Source organism: Episyrphus balteatus, chromosome 3, assembly GCF_945859705.1.
Source record: "Episyrphus balteatus chromosome 3, idEpiBalt1.1, whole genome shotgun sequence".
Lineage (NCBI taxonomy): Eukaryota > Metazoa > Arthropoda > Insecta > Diptera > Syrphidae > Episyrphus > Episyrphus balteatus.
In genome coordinates this window covers 50399241-50419818 of record NC_079136.1, presented here as the reverse complement: position 1 = coordinate 50419818, position 20578 = coordinate 50399241, and the positions used below count along the sequence as shown (strand labels likewise).

The window sequence follows — 20578 nt, the reverse complement described above, 5'->3', positions numbered from 1 at the left end:
TTTTGGCATTCTCCATCATCGTAATGTCATGTAAAATTGTTATCTCGAGTTCGATTTTTTTTACGAATCCTAAACTTGCCCTATAGTACCTATGTATATCGCAAGTAAAAAAGTAGATACTTACTTAAGCACTGTCGCAAAATAATAAAAAAAATTATTTCGTAAAATGGCTATATTTTCGAACATACAAACCTTATAGGAAATTAAAAAAACTTAGAGATGAACGTAACTAATTTTTGAGAAGACTATTCCATTTATTTTTATCCATCAAACCAAGTAAAGTAGGTATATAGTAAAATACAAATCTTCATAATAACTCTAATTTATTTATAAAACTGTACAAAATCGAATCTTAACATAAATAAGTTCTATCGAGATTATGTAAATAAGCTCGCTCTCCTTACCATAAACGACATTTCTTAACCGGATTCATCGTACTATTCAAAGGGCATCCATAAGCTTTGGAAAATTCATCAAAATTTGTCAAAGCCCCCAATACCCGATATTTCCTTGGACTATGAGCTTCATAGCTTCGTGATTCCACTAAGGCTTCGGGTCTCAATGCTGAGCAAAATAATTGTGCAAAACTCAAAAAGAACAATTGTTCTTCATTGAATTTCATTTTTGGAAAAGTTTCATCCTCAATAGATTTTGAGTTATTATTTGTCATTTGCCATTTTTTATAAGCTTTAAAAGCTAGCCTTAGTCCACCATTATCAGCTAGATTTTCACTCAAAGTTGCAATACTTTTAAAAGTTTGATCTTTCTTTGCATAGACTTCATATTGTTCCAAGAAACATTTCTGTCTTTCTTCAAAATGTGCAATTGACTCGTTGCTCCACCATTTAAGTGAGTTTCCAACAACATCGAACTTCCGACCAATGTCATCAAAGCCATGAATTAGCTCGTGACCCATGAACATACCCATGGCACCGTAGTTTAAAGATTGTGGAAAGTATTTGTGGAAGACTGGAGGTTGCAGTAAACCGGCTAAAATGATAATCCGGTTAGCTCCAGTATCGTAGAGTGCATTGACCATCGTTGGTGGTAAGAACCAGTGATCCTTGTCAAATGGTTTGAAAAGACGATCTCGACTCTTTTGTCGAGTGTGCTTTGTCAAGGATAAACAGTTTTCAAAATGTTTTCCTTCCATAATTTCAATATCTTGATATAGTTTGTTTAGAATTTTCTCAGATCGAATATAATCCGGATAACCGGCAGCAATCCGCATTGCATTGGCCTTTTTACTCGCATATGATTTTGTACCATCATCAATCCATTCTAACTCACTAAGATTCTCATCAAAAGTCTCCTTCAATGAGTTGATAATTTTGATTGTTTCATTTTTACTTGACTCATCAAAATACTTCCGAATAAACATTCCGGATGTTGCCATTCCCATGTTCCAATTAACTTGATTGACACATATCTTCCACAAAGGATTCGGTTCAACTTGCCCTGTAACGGCAGTGTTAAAATCATCCCATGCTCCACGGAAGTTATCATCAAGCGATATCATTACGAACAGAACAGATCGCCAAATCATGTAATTGGCCATTGTAACGTTTTCAGTTTGTAATAGAACGTAATAAAGATTTTCATAATATTGTACACCAAGTTGCATTAGAACTGTTTGATTTTCATTAATTTCTGATGAATGTTTTTGTTGTATTCCAGCAATGTATCGATTCCAATCAAGATATGCATAGGCACTTTTTAGTAAAGATAGTGGTGGTTGAAAGTATGGTAGTGTTTTTGTGGATTCAGGAGGAACTGTTGCATTTGCTAGGAGGATTTCAAAGTTGACTATTTCATGGGAAACATTTTTAGCTTTTTGAGCGTTAACGTCGAGCATGAGGAGGACTCTTTCAATTAAGTTTCTACAAAGAAAAAGGAAACCAAAATAATGTTATTAGAATAATTTGAAAAGGTTAAAAAATTATTGATTTTTTTTAAATATTTGAAGGGAACCCTACGTTTGACCTCAAAACGTTCACCCCCCCCCCCCCCCCCCCAACATTTAAAAATTGACTTTCAGAGACTTTGTGCAAAAATTCAAATTCTGCGGATAACCTTAACATCAATAATAATCGGTGTGGGAAAGGAAAAAGTTCCACCTTAAGTGATTTATACAAAATTACCTTCAGTTTAACATTTCCACGACTCTTAAGGGGGGGTTTCCATAGCATTTTAATGGAAGACGGTTGACTAATTGTTGTATAACTTTTGCAGTTTATAAGATAATCTTATGAAACGTACTTTTTTGAAAAGGTAATAAACGTACAAATATTTTTGCATCATTTAAATTTTAGAAACATTTCTTGTGCGATTTTTATAAGGGTCGAAAATGATTCTTTTCCTGCAAATTTAGATTGAATCAGAATTTTGGTTGGGGCACCGTTGTTTATAAACTTTTTATTTATTTTTTTTTTGTTTTATAATGATCAAATGTGTTTTCATGCAGTACGCGAAACAGATTTTTTTTTTTTTTTTTTTATTAGAAAAAAAGCTTCGTTAATTTGTTGTAATTTCATGTTTTTTTACTCACTCTTCTTAGAATAACTTTACCGTTTATTAGTGTTTTTAGATGAAACAAAAAGAAAACAATAAAGGGAAATTAGGAGAATCCAATAAAATTTCTAAAATTTAATTTGAAGTTAGTTTAAACGGTTAATTTGAAGGAAAGGTGTCAAAATGCACTTTTTTAGCATTTTGGTCGTGGGGCAAAGCGTGATTATTTTTGAAAATGTTTTTGTATTTTTTAATGAGAAGTTAATAAAGTTGTTCATGCAACCCGTTTGCCAAAAAAAAATATTTTTTTTATTTACACACTAAAAATTTGATTTTAATAAACCAATATTTGCATTCTGTTTTTGAGGAAGGGGCACTCAAAGCATCCACAATTTATTTTGATTATTTTTTTTCATTATATTTCAAATCAGTTTCAAAAAAAATATATATATTTTTGCTCACAGTATTTTTAATATAAATTGTTGAAAAAGTGTCTATTTTAGCTTTTTTTACTTTGAAAATTCCATTGATCACGCACACATGCAAATTTAGTTCAAAAGAATGCCACGCATAAGCTGGCGCTGATGAACTCTTTTTTTCTGTTCTTTTCTATTTATTGAAAAAAAACTTGGTCTTGCGCTCTCATTTTCTCGTTATATTTTGTTTTTGTTTTTTGTGTTTACATAATATGTACTTTTTTTTTTTTGTTTCCTATTTCCTCACTCAGGCAGGCAGAAATCATTCATGAAATTATGAAGATGCTGCAGAGAGTAGGTAGATAGTAGATATTTTTTGCAAGATCATTATCTTTTGTTTTCAAAAAGGGTTGTTTTGTTCTTGTTGACTCTTGGGTTTTTTTCTAACAATTCATTTCGTGTTTATAATATCGCACCCGCGGTTGCGAGTTGACACTTTTGGGTTTTTTTTTTTTTTTTGGTGTCAGCGAAATTCTTTGCATTGTGTAATATTCACATCGCTCGTGCGGGGATATAGGTAAAGGATTAGATATGTGGTATGCATTTGTTTGTGTGTAAAAATGTGTATTGACATTTGACATGTGCTTGTGCACAATGATTGATTTCTATATTTAGGTTGATTTCTGGGTTGTATTGTTTATTATACTACACTCGCGCGTGCGTGCGGGGTTATATAATATAAATATATCGTTTTGTTTTTCATTGTCTTTGTTTATATGTTGCGGATTCGGTTTTTTTTTGTAGGTTTGTAGGTATAATAGTTATATTTTCGCGGGGGAATGTGTAAAGGGTTATATAAGTGTATTTGTGGTTAGAATGCACCTGATGGTATTTATAGAAATAGTTTTGAATAGGTGAAGATGCTCAGTATGTTTCCTTAGCAAAAACAAAGTTTTTAAAATTACACCTACTGAGGAAACAAGCAAAAAAGTAGCTAATGCCTATCTGAATTTATAAATAAAATATCAGTTTGAAAAAATAGTTTTATTCTTTCAAAAAATGTTTAAATCTTTCCGATTTCTTTTTTACTTCCCGAGATATTTAAAATTTAAGGAGTGGTCTTTGACTCAGAAATAGCACTGGCCAAACAAATTAAACTTTTTTTGCCACAAGAACCAAAATATACTTTTTTTAAAGGTTTTTGAGTTGCTGAACTCGAATGCGCAATCAGAAAAATGCTATTGGCAACAAATTTGTTTATAATGAATTACCCCACATAAAAACAGAAGCTAGAAAAGAGCCAAAATGACGTTTTTCAGCATTTTATAACGGTTATATCTCAAAAACGGAGGCCAATCAAATTTTTTTTGACTTCAGATTCGAGTTCAGCATATCAAAAACCTATAGAAAAGTATATTTTGGTTCTTGTGGCAAAAAAAAGTTCAATCTTGTTGACCAGTGTTATTAATGCTGCCTTATTTTTGTTTCCTAATAATGTAGGTATAGGTAAATAAAAAACAAAATCGATTCAACTGAGTTCATTGCATTGGTGACTCTAAAAAAATCTTTATTAAAAAGGTGTTGAAAGTAAATTGGATTGATATCGAGTCCATCCTCAAACAACATATAGATAAGAACCTAAACATTCTATATATTGTAAGTAAATACATTTCCATGTCAGCCGGCACGCGCGTGTGCGAGATAAAAAATTGCTCAACGAAGAACAACTGAAAAGTGAGCAAGAACCTGAAAACCAATCCTTCTGCGCATCTACTCATATTTTTATACAAACTACACAAAGGATACTGTCAAGTATATTATATCAATGCACCCATATAACACATCCTCTACCTGCTTCTCCGCTGAACAACTATAATTATTATTATAATGCAAAAAATTTCTCTGATACACAAAAAACTCAAATGCCATCCACAACAGCAACATGGAAACAAGTTTTCATTTCAAAAATAAATAGGTATACACTCCAGAAATCTTTCATGAAAATATTGAATTTCAAACCAGTTTTCGTCCACAAACACCATATCCATATAAAGATCTATGTAGTATACCTACATCCATTTGCATGTCACCCCGCACGCGTGAGTGCGATGGCGATCTCACAAAGAGACAATGAATGAAAACCATAACCAACATCCTGAGAGTAAAAAACCAGAGAATTCGATGGCGAGAGAGCGAAACACATTCACTAATACACACAAATGCTTTTACATGAGATTTGACTTTGCTGAAAAAGGGAACCCAGTCTTAATTATAAAGAAGACTCAACTGAAAATTGCTTCGAATAATCCATTTTTTCTTTCTTTAAGATTGTTGATAAAAGGAAAGTTGTGGAATATTTTCAGTTAATATGCTCCGTAAATTGGATATGAGCAGGTGGAAAATGAAGGGTTTTCTCTAGTTTTTCACAATCTAGCTAAGAACATGTAAAAAGAAGAAATTTTTGTTATTGGGCGATGATTTGAATGGAAATATCAGAAAGGTAAACGAAGACTATAGAGATTTACACCAGTGAGGAAATGGAATAAGGCCTTATGAAAGTTACGGTAAGGGTTCGCAAAGTGGAACTGGGAGAGGTCGACACCTAGATACACTGTCTCGGTGCAAGGTCAAAAGTTTACAAGCCAAAAGTCCATAGATAATGACTGTATTAAGTTTTCAAAAATTGAACACACGCCAATTTTCGAAAGTTTGAAATATTAAAAAAGTATGTAATTTTCTAAAATTCACGCGAAGTAAAAAATTATCATAATTTGGTACGATTTTTTGAAAAAAAAACTTCATTAAAAAAAAACCGCCAGTTTTCAAAAAATGTTCATAAAATTTTCAAAAAATTAAATAAATAAAATATTTTTTATAATGTTCCCGCAAATATTCACTAAAAAAAACTGCCGGCTTTCACATTGTTAACATAATTATTTCTTAATCACGTTTAACCTGCTTGCTTTAAGACTTTTGGTTCACATTTTTGATATCATTTATGATTTTTGAAAAAAAAAAAAAAACAAAAATTGATTTGTTTTTGTTCAAAGATACTTTTTTTAAAAATCCATTTTGAAGAACACAATTATATAAAATCTTTTAAATTAAAATCACTCCAACGCATTGGTAGGAATGTCATTTGACTTCTTGAATAAGAAAAAATTTTTGGAAATTTTTTTATTTAAATTATTTTTGTTCCAAAAATTAAAAAAAAAAATAAATTTAATGCAGTTTTAAGAAATTATATTTCCACTAATTTAACACAATTTTAAGAAAATTCATTAATCTGTTTTGAACAAAATTGATTTTTGTAAAACTTTTTCTAAATTTTTAAATTACAATTATTAAAACTTTTTTTTGTAAAAAATATTTCGTTAAATCGCCTAAATCTAGTAGACCACACTCAAAAAATTTATTAGTAAAACAGCTACGAATGGCATTCGTAGGAAAAATATTCGTGCATTGTACGCATATTCGTAAAATACACGCAGTATTCGTGCAGTGGAATATTTACGAATGCATTAGTGAAATTTTACGAATAACTGTAGTATTATCCACGAATGTATTCGTTCAATGTACTAATTTTATTCGTAAACAAAAATTAAACAACTTTTATTAGTACATTGTACGAATTATTGCGTACATATAACTAATAACATTCGTAAATTCTTCGTACGAATGCATTCGTAATTTCTTGCATTGTATTCGTAGTATTTACTAATAAATTCGTACTATTTACTAAGTAAATACTAATATTCGTAGAGAAATTTATTCGTAGGGTGCCTGTACGCATTATTCGTAGAATATACGAATAATTCGTTGAGTGGTACCAAATTTGAACCAAAAAATCCGTTATTTCCGTTATTTGTTAATCGTTTCCATTCCTAAATAGCAACAAAAAAGTTAGTTGCTATACGCGTGTCGTCGCTTGTAGAACGTTTATATTTCACGGAAAATATAATAAGTTAAAATAAATATAATTAAGAAACATAATGTTTGTTAAAATAGTGATTGAAGTGATTACAGAACCGAGGATCGACTGAACAACCAGAATCGCAACAAAAATCAGGTGAGTAATCTATGTTAAAGTTTAAATCATTGTCCTTTATAGCTTATTTCATTAATCCTAATTTATTTTTTGACTTTTTACTTTCATTTTGAAATATTCTTTCAAGGTTGGCATCAAGAATTCATCAACAATCAGCTTTACCAATTGGCAAATGGCGGACCATATCAAAACCTCTCTGGTTAATAGTACTTTTCTAAAATATTTATTGTAAGTATAGACATTCTTTCGAGCGATTTTCAATGTTAAATGTTTATATATTTTCAGTGGTCTTCGAAGAAAAAGAATATGAACACCGGGGAATACATACTAAATATGGTATAATATTTAAGTAAGGTCCAAAAACTTGTAAATGTAAAAAATGATGCAATAAATTTTTATAGCTTTGAAGTACAGTTATGTATATGCTTGGGTAATTATTTCAACAATTAATATTTCAGGAAATTTCAGGAAAAAAATCAATGGTGGAAAGTTCTACAATAAATAACATTCGTACATTATACGAATAGCACTGTATAATGTACGAATTATTAGTAAAGCCATTCGTAAATATTACAATGCTATTCGTACAATATACGAATAGTGCTGTACAATGTACGAATGAATGAGAAAAGCATTAGTAAATACTACAAATTATTCGTGCAATGTACGAATGGGAATGTAAATCTACTAATAGTATTCGTACAATGTACGCTTGATTTTCTACGAATACTAATAAAATATTCGTAAAAGTACTAATAAACGTATATTTTACGAATAATATTCGTGGCTGAAAACCACGAATAAAATTCGTAGAATGTACGCAGTTATTAGTACTATTTACACATGAAATTTTTTGAGTGCATAGACAGAAAGTTAGATAAAAGCTCAAAAATATTATTTCTAGTTTAAAAGTAGAACCTTTGAATCACACTACTCGTATTTTTTTTTTATTAAAATTCGGTACACCTATTTTTAAGAAAAGGAATGTTTTTATTTTGGTCATATGGCAAGTACCGTTAATTTTGAACCAACAAAAACAAAATCAATTTAAACTTTTGCCTCTTGGGAAACTTCAGAATTGCGAGACTCACTTTTTTAGCATTCTCCATAATTGTAATGTCATACCTCATTGTTATCTCGAGATCGATTTTTTTACGAATCCTAAATTTGCCTTGTAAAGCTGTAGTACCAATATCGCAAGTAAAAATATTTCTTGATAAGAAAGTCAAATTTTAAAGAGTGATCATTTAAGGTAATTGGGGTTTCAAAATGGTCATCTTTATAAATTGTGAAACAATTAAATTGCACGGCGAGGTCGCACGAACTTGCTGTTAGGATTCAAAGTTGGACTTTTTATATAGAAATTTAGTAAATGTTATTATTGTAGTTATATAAAAAAAAAATAAAAAAAAAAACATAAAAATCGTTTTTCAAAATAATAAAACAACATCTGAAATCAAATTGCCCTCCAAAAAAAGTATGCAATTTCATTTGTTTTAATAAGATGCATTTTTTTTTTAATTTCAAAATCGTTAGAGCCGTTTTTTAAAAAACTTATTTTTTATAAATGATTTCTTGGAAAAAAAATTTTTTAAATAAAATCAACATCTAAAACCAAAATTTTGGAAATATTCAATGTCCGGTTTTCGAAAAATTGATTTTTCAAAAAAAAAAAAATTTTCAAAATTTTGTTAGAAATCCAAAAATTATTTTTTTCAAAATTTTATTTTTGATTTATATTACAGTTATATAAATCCTTTTTTAAAGAAAATTTCGTTGAAATGTAATACCTAAGTAGTTTCGGAGAATATCGGATTTAAAAAAACCGTTCTATGGCAGGTAACGTTAATAATGATTTTCAAAAAACAATTTCATCGAATGATGATTTTTGGTTAAATAACATTAATTCTAAAAACCCCTCTGGAGAGTCGTCAAATAATGCTATATACCAAGTTTGACATCAATCGGTCCATCCGTTAAGGCTGTAGCTTCGTATACAGACAGACAGACTGATAAACGGACTTGGAACCCACTTTTTTAGCATTCTCTATCATCGTAATGTCATGGAAAAATGTTATCTCAACTTTTTTTTTACGAATGCATAACTTGATATACATATAGCATAGCCGTATTTAGGGGGGGGGGGGGTTTGGGTGTTTAACCCCCCCCCCGAAATTTTTTTTCAGAAAATCAAAAGATACCTATATTATAAACATATACAAGTCTAATATGTGCAGCACTAAATGATTTGTTTTTGTATTTTAGTGATTTGATATGAAAATCTCCCTTAAAATCACTACCAATTTTGCATCGTTGCAGAAGCTGTCGATAAAGTTTGTATAAAGGAAAACAAAAATTGTTTGGTCCATTACAAAGAGTTTTTATCTCTTTGACCATTTCCTTAAGCACTATGTTAACACCTTAAAATGCTCTTTTAAGAACCCTTTAAATACCACAAGTACTTATGCAGGGTTTTTGGTGCCGAGACTAAACTATGCTTTTTCAAAGGGTTTCGGTGGCCGAACTCGAATCCAAAGACGGACTTATTCGATCACATCTCGTTTTTGAATCTATTTAAATCTTTCAGACATCTTTTCTACTGTCCGAGATATCTTCAGTTGCTTATTACCCACTTATGTTCTATGTTAAACTTAAATCCAGTATGTAAGCGAAAATAAATGTATCGATTTATTCAGAGACTGTAGTACCTACCAACGCTAGGAAATAACCTCAAAAACTGGTAAAAAGCGGGATTTTCGATTTTCTAACGGGAATATCTCAAAAACGCGATGTGATAGAATTTTTCTGAGTTCGGATTCGAGCTCAGCACATAAAAAACCTTTAGAAAAGTATATCTTGGTTCCTGTAACAAAAACCTTGTTGGCCATACTCAAAATAAAAAAATGCAATTATACTTTTGCAATGAAAGAAAAACTTGTTTTTATTTCTAAAAATTATAAGAGAAAGTAACGGGACATTTTGTTCTTCTCAATATTCTTGTTTTTTGATCCCCTTTAATAAAAAAAATAGTAGGGTGTCGCTGCAATACTCGGTTTTATATAAATAGCATTTTTATATGGTGCGATTATACTTTTGCAAAGCACTGTATTTACAACATTTCGTTATTCTTTTGTTTCAAATTATAAAATTAAACAATTTCAGTTTATTGTTAAATTTCAAAGTGAAGTATAACACTGGTCAACAAAATTAAACTTCTTTTTTGTTACAGAAACCAGGGTATACTCTTCTATAGGTTTTTTGTGTGCTGAGCTCGAAACCGAAGTCAGAAAAATTCGATCACAAAACGTTTTTAAGATATTCCCGTTAGAAAATCGAAAATGCCGCTTTTTACCAGTTTTCAAGGTTATTTTTTAGCGTTTACTTATTTTTTTTTAAATTGAATTTGTAACAATTTCTAAAAGAATTAAGTTTTGTCTCTCTAAATCCGTTTAAATCTTTTAAATATCTATTTTCTTCCTCGAGAAATCATAACTTGAAATCAAAGTGTTTGGGGCATCTCATATTTATTTGCTTTTAATAGCAAATATCGAAAAGTTCTGTACCAATAGCTTTCAAATTTTGACACAATTCTTTTAGAAACTGTCACAAATTTAATTTAAAAAAAAATACGTAAACGCTAAAAAATAACTTTGAAAATTGGTAAAAATCGGCATTTTCGATTTTCTAACGGGAATATCTCCAAAACGTGATGTGATAGAATTTTTCTGACTTTGGATTCGAGCTCAGCCTATAGAAAAGTATACCCTGGCTTCTGTAACAAAAACCTTGTTGACCAGTGTAATTAGCTCATGTCAAAGAACTTGGATTATTTAAAATTTTGGTTTTTAAGTATTGCTAATTTCATTTAAAACTCAATAGATAGAATGTACCTGTCAATTTTGTGCTACAAAATTTCAGTGCAAGAAAAAGTCCATTTTTCAATGTTTTATATATTAAATTATAGGAAATAATTTTTGAAGTTATACTTCTTATGGGAGGGTGGGTATGAAAATTTACTTTTTGACAAGAATGTCAAAGGGATTATGACGCGATCACCCTGGGTAGCAGGGCTGTCGTTTTACCTTTGGAGTAGGGAGTACTTTAGTATTTAAAAATGCAGTACGCCGCAGTACGGCAAACATAAAACACACAACACGTTGCAAGTAACATGTTGCATGTGGCAAGTTGCATGTGGCAAGTTGTATGTGGCAAGTTGCATGTGGCAAGTTGCGTGTGGCAAGTTGTATGTGGCAAGTTGCCTGTGGCAAGTTGCATGTGGCAAGTTGCATGTGGCAAGTTACATGTGGCAAGTTGCATGTGGCAAGTTGCATGTGGTAATTTACATGTGGCAAGTTGCCAGGGTTGCAAAAAGTTCACATTTCAGCTCAGCTCACAGCTCAGCTCAAATTTGAGCTAGGTACCATAGCTTAGCTCATTTGAGCTGAGCTGAAAGTGAGTGCCCCAACTTCCAACGCCTATATCTCGGAATTTTGAAGAAAATGAAAAAAAATTTTTTGATGCCAAAAAGTAGCGGGGACTCTTACCTACATTTGGGTACAACTCTCATCCCTGTAGGTCCACGCGTTCTCAAACCGGGAGAACTTAAAAGTAAAAAAAAAAATAGGCACGATTCTGAAAAAATAGGCATGATGTGGCGGTTTAACATGGAAGGCGATTTTTTAAAAATCTGACAATGTGCAAAGCGTAGGCCCATGACACAAGCTATCATTAAGCATCACTCCCAAAAATTGCTCTCAAGCGGTTTAGCTTCCAGGAGCGTTCAAAGATTCGGGGATTTTTCGAAAAAAAAATTTACCCCAACTTTCAAACGCGATTTTCTCGGAATTTTGAAAAAAATCGAAAAACCGGATTTTACCACTATCGGGTAGCTGAGAATATAACCTTTCATATGGCACCACTCCCCTGTCTCTAGATCAAAGCGTTCCAACGCCTATATCGCAGAATTTTGAAGAAAATGAAAATAAAATTTTTGATGCCAAAAGGTAGCGGGGACTCAAACCTACATTTGGGTACAACTCCCATTCCTGTAGGTCCACGCGTTCTCAAACCGGGAGAACTTAAAAGTAAAAAAAAAATAGGCACGATTCTGAAAAAATAGGCATGATATGGCGGTTTAACATGGAAGGCGATTTTTTTTTAAATCTGAAAGTGTGCAAAGCGTAGGCCCATGACAAAAGCTATCATTTGGCATCACTCCTAAAAATTGCTCTCAAGCCGTTTAGCTTCCAGGAGCGTTCAAAGATTCGGGGATTTTTCGAAAAAAAATTTTACCCCAACTTTCAAACGCGATTTTCTCGGAATTTTGAAAAAAATCGAAAAACCGGACTATACCACTATCGGGTAGCTGAGAATATAACCTTTCATATGGCACCACTCCCCTGTCTCTAGATCAAAGCGTTCCAACGCCTATATCGCGGAATTTTGAAGAAAATGAAAATAAAATTTTTGATGCCAAAAGGTAGCGGGGACTCAAAACTACATTTGGGTACAACTCCCATCCCTGTAGGTCCACGCGTTCTCAAACCGGGAGAACTTAAAAGTAAAAAAAAAAATAGGCACGATTCTGAAAAAATAGGCAAGATGTGGCGGTTTAACATGGAAGGCGATTTTTTAAAAATCTGAAAGTGTGCAAAGCGTAGGCCCATGACATAAGCTATCATTTGGCATCACTCCCAAAAATTGCTCTCAAGCCGTTTAGCTTCCAGGAGCGTTCAAAGATTCGGGGATTTTTCGAAAAAAAATTTTACCCCAACTTTCAAACGCGATTTTCTCTGAATTTTGAAAAAAATCGAAAAACCGGACTATACCACTTTCAGGTAGCTGAGAATATAACCTTTCATATGGCACCACTCCCCTGTCTCTAGATCAAAGCGTTCCACGCCTATATCGCGGAATTTTGAAGAAAATGAAAATAAAATTTTTGATGCCAAAAGGTAGCGGGGACTCAAACCTACATTTGGGTACAACTCCCATCCCTGTAGGTCCACGCGTTCTCAAACCGGGAGAACTTAAAAGTAAAAAAAAAAAATAGGCACGATTCTGAAAAAATAGGCATGATGTGGCGGTTTAACATGGAAGGCGATTTTTTAAAAATCTGACAATGTGCAAAGCGTAGGCCCATGACACAAGCTATCATTTGGCATCACTCCCAAAAATTACTCTCAAGCGGTTTAGCTTCAAGGAGCGTTTAAAGATTCGGGGATTTTTCGAAAAAAAAAAAATTTACCCCAACTTTCAAAACCGATTTTCTCGGAATTTTAAAAAAAGTCGAAAAACCGGATTGTACCGGAATTTTTTTTTATGATAAAAAAAGAAATATTTTACTAAAAAAATAGAAATATATTTACCATTAAAAAAACCAAGAGAAAAGATCACGAAAAATTATCTGTCTTATTTATAAAAATATCCATGTGTTAAAATAATTCCATTAATAACTAGAACCAAACATCTTAAGCTATGGTGTTTTATAAAAGTTTAAAATATCTTCATATTTCATTGTACTTTCCAAATAAAAATCAATGTATCCTCTCACCCATCACAGCTCAGCTCACTTTACCTTAGCTCACCCAACAGCTCAGCTCAGCTCACCGACAGCTCAGCTCACCCAACGGCTCAGCTCAACCATCAGCTCAGCTCAAATGAGCTGAGCTATGGTACAAAGCTCAAAAGTGAGCTAGCTCAAAATTTGAGCTGAGCTGTGAGCTGAGCTCAGCTAACTTTTGAGCTTTGTGGCAACCCTGCAAGTTTCATATTGCTACTACTAGTGCTGAAGCACACACAATTCTCATAAAATTACCATATCGCACATTTTATGAGCAATTCATTTACTTTCGTTACCGTACGTTCTGAACCGCACAACATGAGTAAATTTCACAGAATAAATTGAAAACTACATGGACGCAAGGAGGATGAAAGAATTAATTTATTGTTCACTTGATAAAAATGTAAAAAAACGAATTGTGGATTAATTAATTTAATAATAGAAGTTAAAAATATCAAATGAAATTCATTTACATATACCGAATGAGAAGTATAACTTCAGTCGCGTGTACATGTGTACACACACTCTTTTTTTTTTATAAAGCCTTAGAATGGTTAAAATTTGTTTCTTAAAAAAAATTTTCTTGCTCGCTAACGCTCGCAATTTATATCAACCAACTTATCACTCTTTGTACCTACAAAACTAGAGATGCCGCTGAATATTCGGCCATTTTTAAATTCGTTTACCGTAAGCAGGGCTTTTTTAAACTTTTAACTACGAATTCCTTTCCTAAAAAATACTTAAAAAGGATATTATCAAATTTTTCGCTTCTACACAGTTCAAATGACTATTTGATTTAGCGGGATTTAGAATCGACTGCAGTTACATATAGTTGATACAAAGTATTGTGATTTCTAAAAAAAAATTTTGTTTGGTCTGAGCTAAATTTATTTTTCCCTGGGGAAAACTGGACTAATAAAATTGTTAATTAACACGAACTAATAACTAAAAAAGATAATTTATTGCTAAAACTACATGAACTACATGTTAACTGACAAATTTAAATAGTTTTCCAATAAATCTTATCTTTTCAATAAATCTTATAAATCTTTCAATATTCAATTAACAAAAATCCAGATTTGTGTGATTTATTCATCGATCAACTTATCACAACTAAAACAAATGTAATTAAAAAAAAATTCACACATCATTATTATCATTTTTTTAACGACTTCATTGGAATAATAAGCAAAAAAAAGCTTTCCCTCTAAACCACAATCTTGGATCATCTTTATTTACTAATAAATTACAATCTTGGACTTTGAATATCTCATACCTGTAAGCTTCAAGGTTCTTTGAGTTTTCCGGTTTCAAGAAATTATCACGATTTGTCATTCCCAATGTCGTCTGTTCCATAAAAATCGTGTATTCCGTTGAAATCGTTGGATTCTTTTCAACTTCATAAGCAATTATTACACCATTCCCGATGTACGATGAATTGATTGCCAATTGAATCCAATCGAATTCATTCTCATTCCAATTCTCATCCAACACTGGCCATCCACCTAAATCCTTGACAAACTTCAAAAGTGGTTCAACTCCTCGTTTGGCAGTTGCCTCTTTATCAACACAATTTTTATAATACATCTTTGCTTTGTCCATGGCACTTGGCGGCTTCTCATGACTAATTGGTTCCATTAGGAGTTCCCGCAGTTCATTCTCAAGATTGTGATGTAATAATTGAATGGTTGAATACTGCCATTTGTCATTGGGAATCGGATTATGCTTCTCCCAGTTGCCACATGCATATTCATAAAAGTCATCACATGGATCAACCGACTCGTTGATAAAGCTTTGCATTACCTCCGATTGTTTGGCACGAATAGCATCGCGACTGATGTTGTGCCTCCAAGGTGATGAGTTCGATGCACTTGGTGCATCAGACATAAGATCAGGCCTTTTGGTCTCATTTCCGTGAAGAAGAAAAGATTGACCGAAATTTGTCAAAATGAGTATGACTGCTGCCAAAATAACCGAAATTACTGTCAACAGTATACAAATTTTCGTGCCAGTGATCTTCATTTGAAGACAGTTTATTTATTTTTTAAATCGCAAAGAACTATTGACACGCGATCTTCGAATTTATTTCGAATTTAATTATATTTTTAAGAACAATTAAATTTGTATACTCGTACTAGACATTGTTTTATTTTGGGGTGAATTTATGATAATCGCCAAAAAGAATTCTATAATTATTATTATTATTATTGTTACAAAGTATAAATTCTCTATAGTCTTCTCTGTACGAGGCGCCGCAATTGACTATCATTGCTAGAGGAAGCTTTTTTTCTAAATTGTTTCTCGACTCGGCGGCGCACAGCGGATTTTTTAAAATATCTCTCTATACCTAGTCTTTTATTTTTTATTTTTTTTCTTCTCCTTTTAAATTAATCGCAATTCTAATCAATTAAAGATTTCTGTGAAGAAGATCTATCTACACGATAAAGGGGGCATCGGATCTAGCAAATTTTGTTTTTCATGTTTATTTTTTTTGTTGTTTGTAAGTTGCAATCATTTATGTAGTAAAGATACTTTAAGGGAGGTTTATGGGCTTGCAAAAATATTGAAGAAAATCCAATTTGGATTTTTTTCACTATTTTGAAAATACTCCACCAATATTACATTTTGATATTTAGTTATATGATGGAAAAAATGTTGATTAATGTTTTAAATATACAGAAACTTAAATTGAGACCAAAAATTCTACTTTTATTTTAAACTATTTATTTTAAAGTGAAAACACATACTATTTTTTAAGTGAAGGAGTTATGGTTAAGTGATCATAATTTGACCGCAATATAAAGTAAATAATAAAAACTAAAAATTTAATAAGTTTTTCATAGATTCAGCTACATCTTTCTTAGACATCCATTCAAGTGACAATTCAAACGATTTATTGGGTCACTGTGGTGTATGAGTAACATTTGTGTTTCTATAGAAAAACCTAAATATCAGTTTATATAAAATATCTATCCCTGTCAAAATAATCTAGCCAACTTAATTGAAGCCGGATGCAATTTTTGAATATAATTTTATTATTATATATTATTTTATGTAAAAAGACAAAAAGCAATTAGTTATTATCGAACAAAAAAATAGCACCGATAAAAATGAGATCTACATCAATGGTATATAACAAATATGATTTTTTTTTTTAACCAGCACCGGGGATTTGCTATGACGATTTATAATTTCATTAGTGATAAATACTGGAAAAAAAAGCCTTAAAACTATGTTTTACTGTTTTTTATAACGGTTAAAATTATTCTCATCGTATTTAAAAAATTAAAAAAAAAAGATCACACCAAAAACAAAAGAAAAAACAAACGGAGGAGGGTACTACATCTTGGGTGCCGAGATTTGATAACGGTATTTTGTAGAGAAGTTGAATACGATCATTTTTTTTTATGGGAGGGGTGGTCTATCTCCCCCGTTTAGGCGATTTTCTAAAAAATGACTTAAAATAATAAAAAAAAACATTAAAAACCAACGGCAACACTTACAGTTATGGAGTGATACCTTTTTCAAAAGCTAGTACTGTACACTTAATTTTAATTTTTAAATAATTTTATTTCAATCAATGGTTTTTGAAATAATCCATTTAAAAGTAAGAAATTGGGGAAAAAAAGTTTAAAAAAACATATTAAATACTATTTTTGTCAAGAATGTGGATCACAATATAACAATGGCTGATAAAATAAACTGTCACAATTGATTCCTTATATCAAATACTGAAATCCAGATATTTTAATGATTTATAGTTTTTGAGAAAATTGAAAAATAGAAAATTGAAAAATAGGTAGCTTTATTTTGTGTTGAGAGTTATCGGTATAGCACATTAAAATAATGAAAAAACGATTTTTTTGGTCCACCCTATTATGTGGGCATCTTCATATATTCATGTGTATGTATGTATGTAAGATAGGTACCTTAGAAAAAAACGATACCAAATCATTGATTTTTTTTCCACGATACGAAAAAGTTGAGTTCAAAATGGATTGATTGTTGTTTTCTGACCGCGAAATGCACGTATAGTGCATATACAGGGTGTCCCAAAAGTTAACGTCAAAACGAAAACGGTTGATAGGGTAGGTGGTGACAGTTATCAGAAAAATAATAAAAAAAATCGCAGCCAAATATTTTGGGAAATATGGGCATTTGAAAAAAAGTCGAAAAAATGGTCACCCTGTGACGGTTTTTCATGTGCCGTGACTACAAATCTTAATTTTTCTCATTTTTTTCTTTTGTTACGGAACCTTGAATAACCCTGCTATCAAATGCATTAAAAAATTTTAACTCAGCTGCATCAGTTTTAAAGAAAATATTACTTTTTTACCCAACTTAGTACTAAAAATTTTTACATGACTCTAATTCAATGAGCCGTAGTGTAAAAAAAATGCACTATGATGTTTCGGCAAGTTGCCTTAAAAGTTGGTGTGTTCAATTTTCTTTTCAAAATGTTACAACATTGTTGGGAATATTCCATAAATAACCGAGATAAATTTTTTTTTCTTAAGAAATCCGACTTTTTTATGAGGTAATTTTTCCATATTATTCAAGTTTTGTACCCTATCAGAACCTTTCAGAATACAAAAACTTAAATAATATGGAAAAATTACCTAAAAAAAAGTCGGATTTCTTAAGAAAAAAAAATTTATCTCGGTTATTTATGGAATATTCCCAACAATGTTGTACCATTTTGAAAAGTAAATTGAACACACCAACTTTTAAGGCAACTTGCCGAAACGTCGTAGTGCATTGATGGTAAAGCAATCGTCTAGTGAAACAACACTTGTAGGATCGATCCCCAGTGGCTGACAGTTTTTTTTTTTTTTAATAATACAGGTCTACAAGGTTTTTGGTGCCGAGACAATGATATACTTTTCTATAGGTTTTCGGTGTGCTGAATTCGAATCTGAAGTCAGAAATATCCTATCAGCTCCCGTTTTTGAAATATTACCGTTAGAAGATGTAAAAAAACTACTTTTGAGGTTATTCTTTTACATTTTTTTTTTAAATATAAATTATAACGGTTTCTATAAGAACTATATTCCTTCTTTCAAGATCTTTTTAAATCTTTTCGATATATTTTTTATTGTTCGAGATATCGTCAGTTTTTTGACTTATTTTAATGTATCAAACAGATATCACGTTTTTATCTCCTTCTTTATAAAAACACAGTTACATCATTTTAAGATATCTCCGGAAGTAAAAAAGATATTGCAAAGATTTAAACAGGTCTTGAAAGAAAGAAAATAATTCTTATAGAAACCGTTATGATGTATATTTTAAAAAAAATTCTTCAAATTAAGGCATAACATCAAAAGTGTTAAAAAAACGTTTTTTTTTTTGCATTTTCTAACGGTAATATTTCCAAAACGGGAGCTGATAGGATGTTTTTGACTTCGCGTTCAACACACCGAAAACCTTCAGAAAAGTATATTTTGATTCATGTGGTAGAAGTTCTTGTTAACTCCAAAATAAGTCAAAAAACGATTTTTTCGAACTTTCTAACGGTAATATTTCAAAAACGGGATCTGATACGATATTTCTGATTTCAGATTCGAGTTCAGCACATGAAAAACTTATAAAAAAGTATATCATAGTCTCGGCACCAAAAAAAGAATTAAATTTTGTAGACCAGACCACACAAAAATAAGATACTTTTCCTCTTAAATTAAGTGGATTTCTTTTAAATTTGCAAATTTAAGAAATTAAGTAGATTTGTCCACTTAATTTAAGACGGAAATCATCTTGGCAAAAAAACATGAAGAAATCCGCTTGATTTAATACAGAACCTGATTGAATTTAGGTGGTCTTTTTTCTCCGTGTAAGTAACTGACTGACTGAAAAAAAAAAAAATAAATAAAAACAAATTAAGAGTTTTTATTCAGAACTTTTAAATTTCGTAGAATGGTAGAGCTGGTAACGTATATAAAGACAAAGGAATAAATTTAAAGTTTCACATTTTCTGCTGAGGTGGCTTACGAACCAACCATTATGAAATACAATAAGGAAATCCTAGGGGATTCAGGTTAACAAATTTCATGGTCTATCCTTTACTAGCGGTTGTAGAATTGAACCTCGAACATTGTTACTGTAATAAAGGTAGTTGAATTATTGGCATCTAAAATTAGTTCTCATATGAAAAGCACTCAGATAGTATAAGAGCACTAAGTTCTGATTCTATATTTGGTTTTAAATTTGTATCAATTTATTTTTGATAGAATATATTAACTTGGCAGGTTTTCAAACAAATTTATCGTCTTTGATCTGAAAATGTTTGATTGATTCAGCCTTTCAAATTTTATGCAGGAAGAACAAAATTCTTGTGTTTTCTAATTTTTTCGTCTTTACAAATTAAATCCTTGAATAAAACGTATTTTCTGATCTTGTAAATAATTTTCTGTCGATAAATCTACAGAAAAGTTTTATCTTTTTTCACAATACTTACGCTTCCTTTATCTGACATATCCAATAATTCTTCAACACTTTACAAAATCCTTGGGATGAAGCAGATACGTGCGACCAAGTTGTGGTATATTATCTGCACTCAAATCAAAATACGGTCTTTTTGCATATGTGGTAGAGGTAGAGTCTAGAGTGCATACAAAAAAGCTCTCAGTCATATAGTCAGTATTGTTTGAATGAAACGTGTTTTGTTTATAGTTCTTCAAAATTGATAAATCACAACTGAAGATGCACTTTGTGGGTGTGTGATAGCTTTTGTTGTACTCGTATACTCGTACTCATATTATGTTGACAATTTGTGATGACATTGCCCCGATACTACATAAAGAAGATAAATAGGTTAGAGCTAGCAAAGTTGAATCTATTGTTAAACATTAAACACAGGGGCGTCTTTTCTCATAACGATAATTGTCTTTTTCGTGACAATGAACATTTAATGATTTTATTTATTTTTTTTTTTTTTTTTATTTACTTTGTATGTTTGTTAGGTTAACAATTTGTTAAAATTTATTAATAAATACAAAATAATAAACAGAAGTTGGGTGAAACCAATTAAATGCATTTTAATAG

At 31.2% G+C, this 20578-nt stretch overlaps 1 protein-coding gene across 1 annotated transcript; it reads right to left on the bottom strand.

Moving 5' to 3' along the window:
- Window positions 1-306: 306 nt before the first annotated feature.
- On the bottom strand, window positions 307-15807 carry LOC129916687 (neprilysin-4-like). Its single transcript, XM_055996784.1, has 2 exons — window positions 14814-15807; window positions 307-1880 (listed from the first exon to the last, which is right to left on the bottom strand). Exons 1-2 carry the CDS (start codon window positions 15557-15559, stop codon window positions 401-403), a joined length of 2226 nt encoding a protein of 741 aa, XP_055852759.1. The 5' UTR covers window positions 15560-15807; the 3' UTR covers window positions 307-400.
- Between the last annotated feature and the right edge of the window lie 4771 nt (window positions 15808-20578).

Bases quoted from the DNA above. Each gene is read 5' to 3' on its own strand.
- LOC129916687 (XM_055996784.1), bottom strand. From the start codon at position 15,559: ATGAAGATCACTGGCACGAAAATTTGTATACTGTTGACAGTAATTTCG. The intron at 1,881-14,813 runs GTATGAGATATT...TTTTCTTTGTAG, and splicing joins AAGAACCTTGAAGCTTACAG to AAACTTAATTGAAAGAGTCC.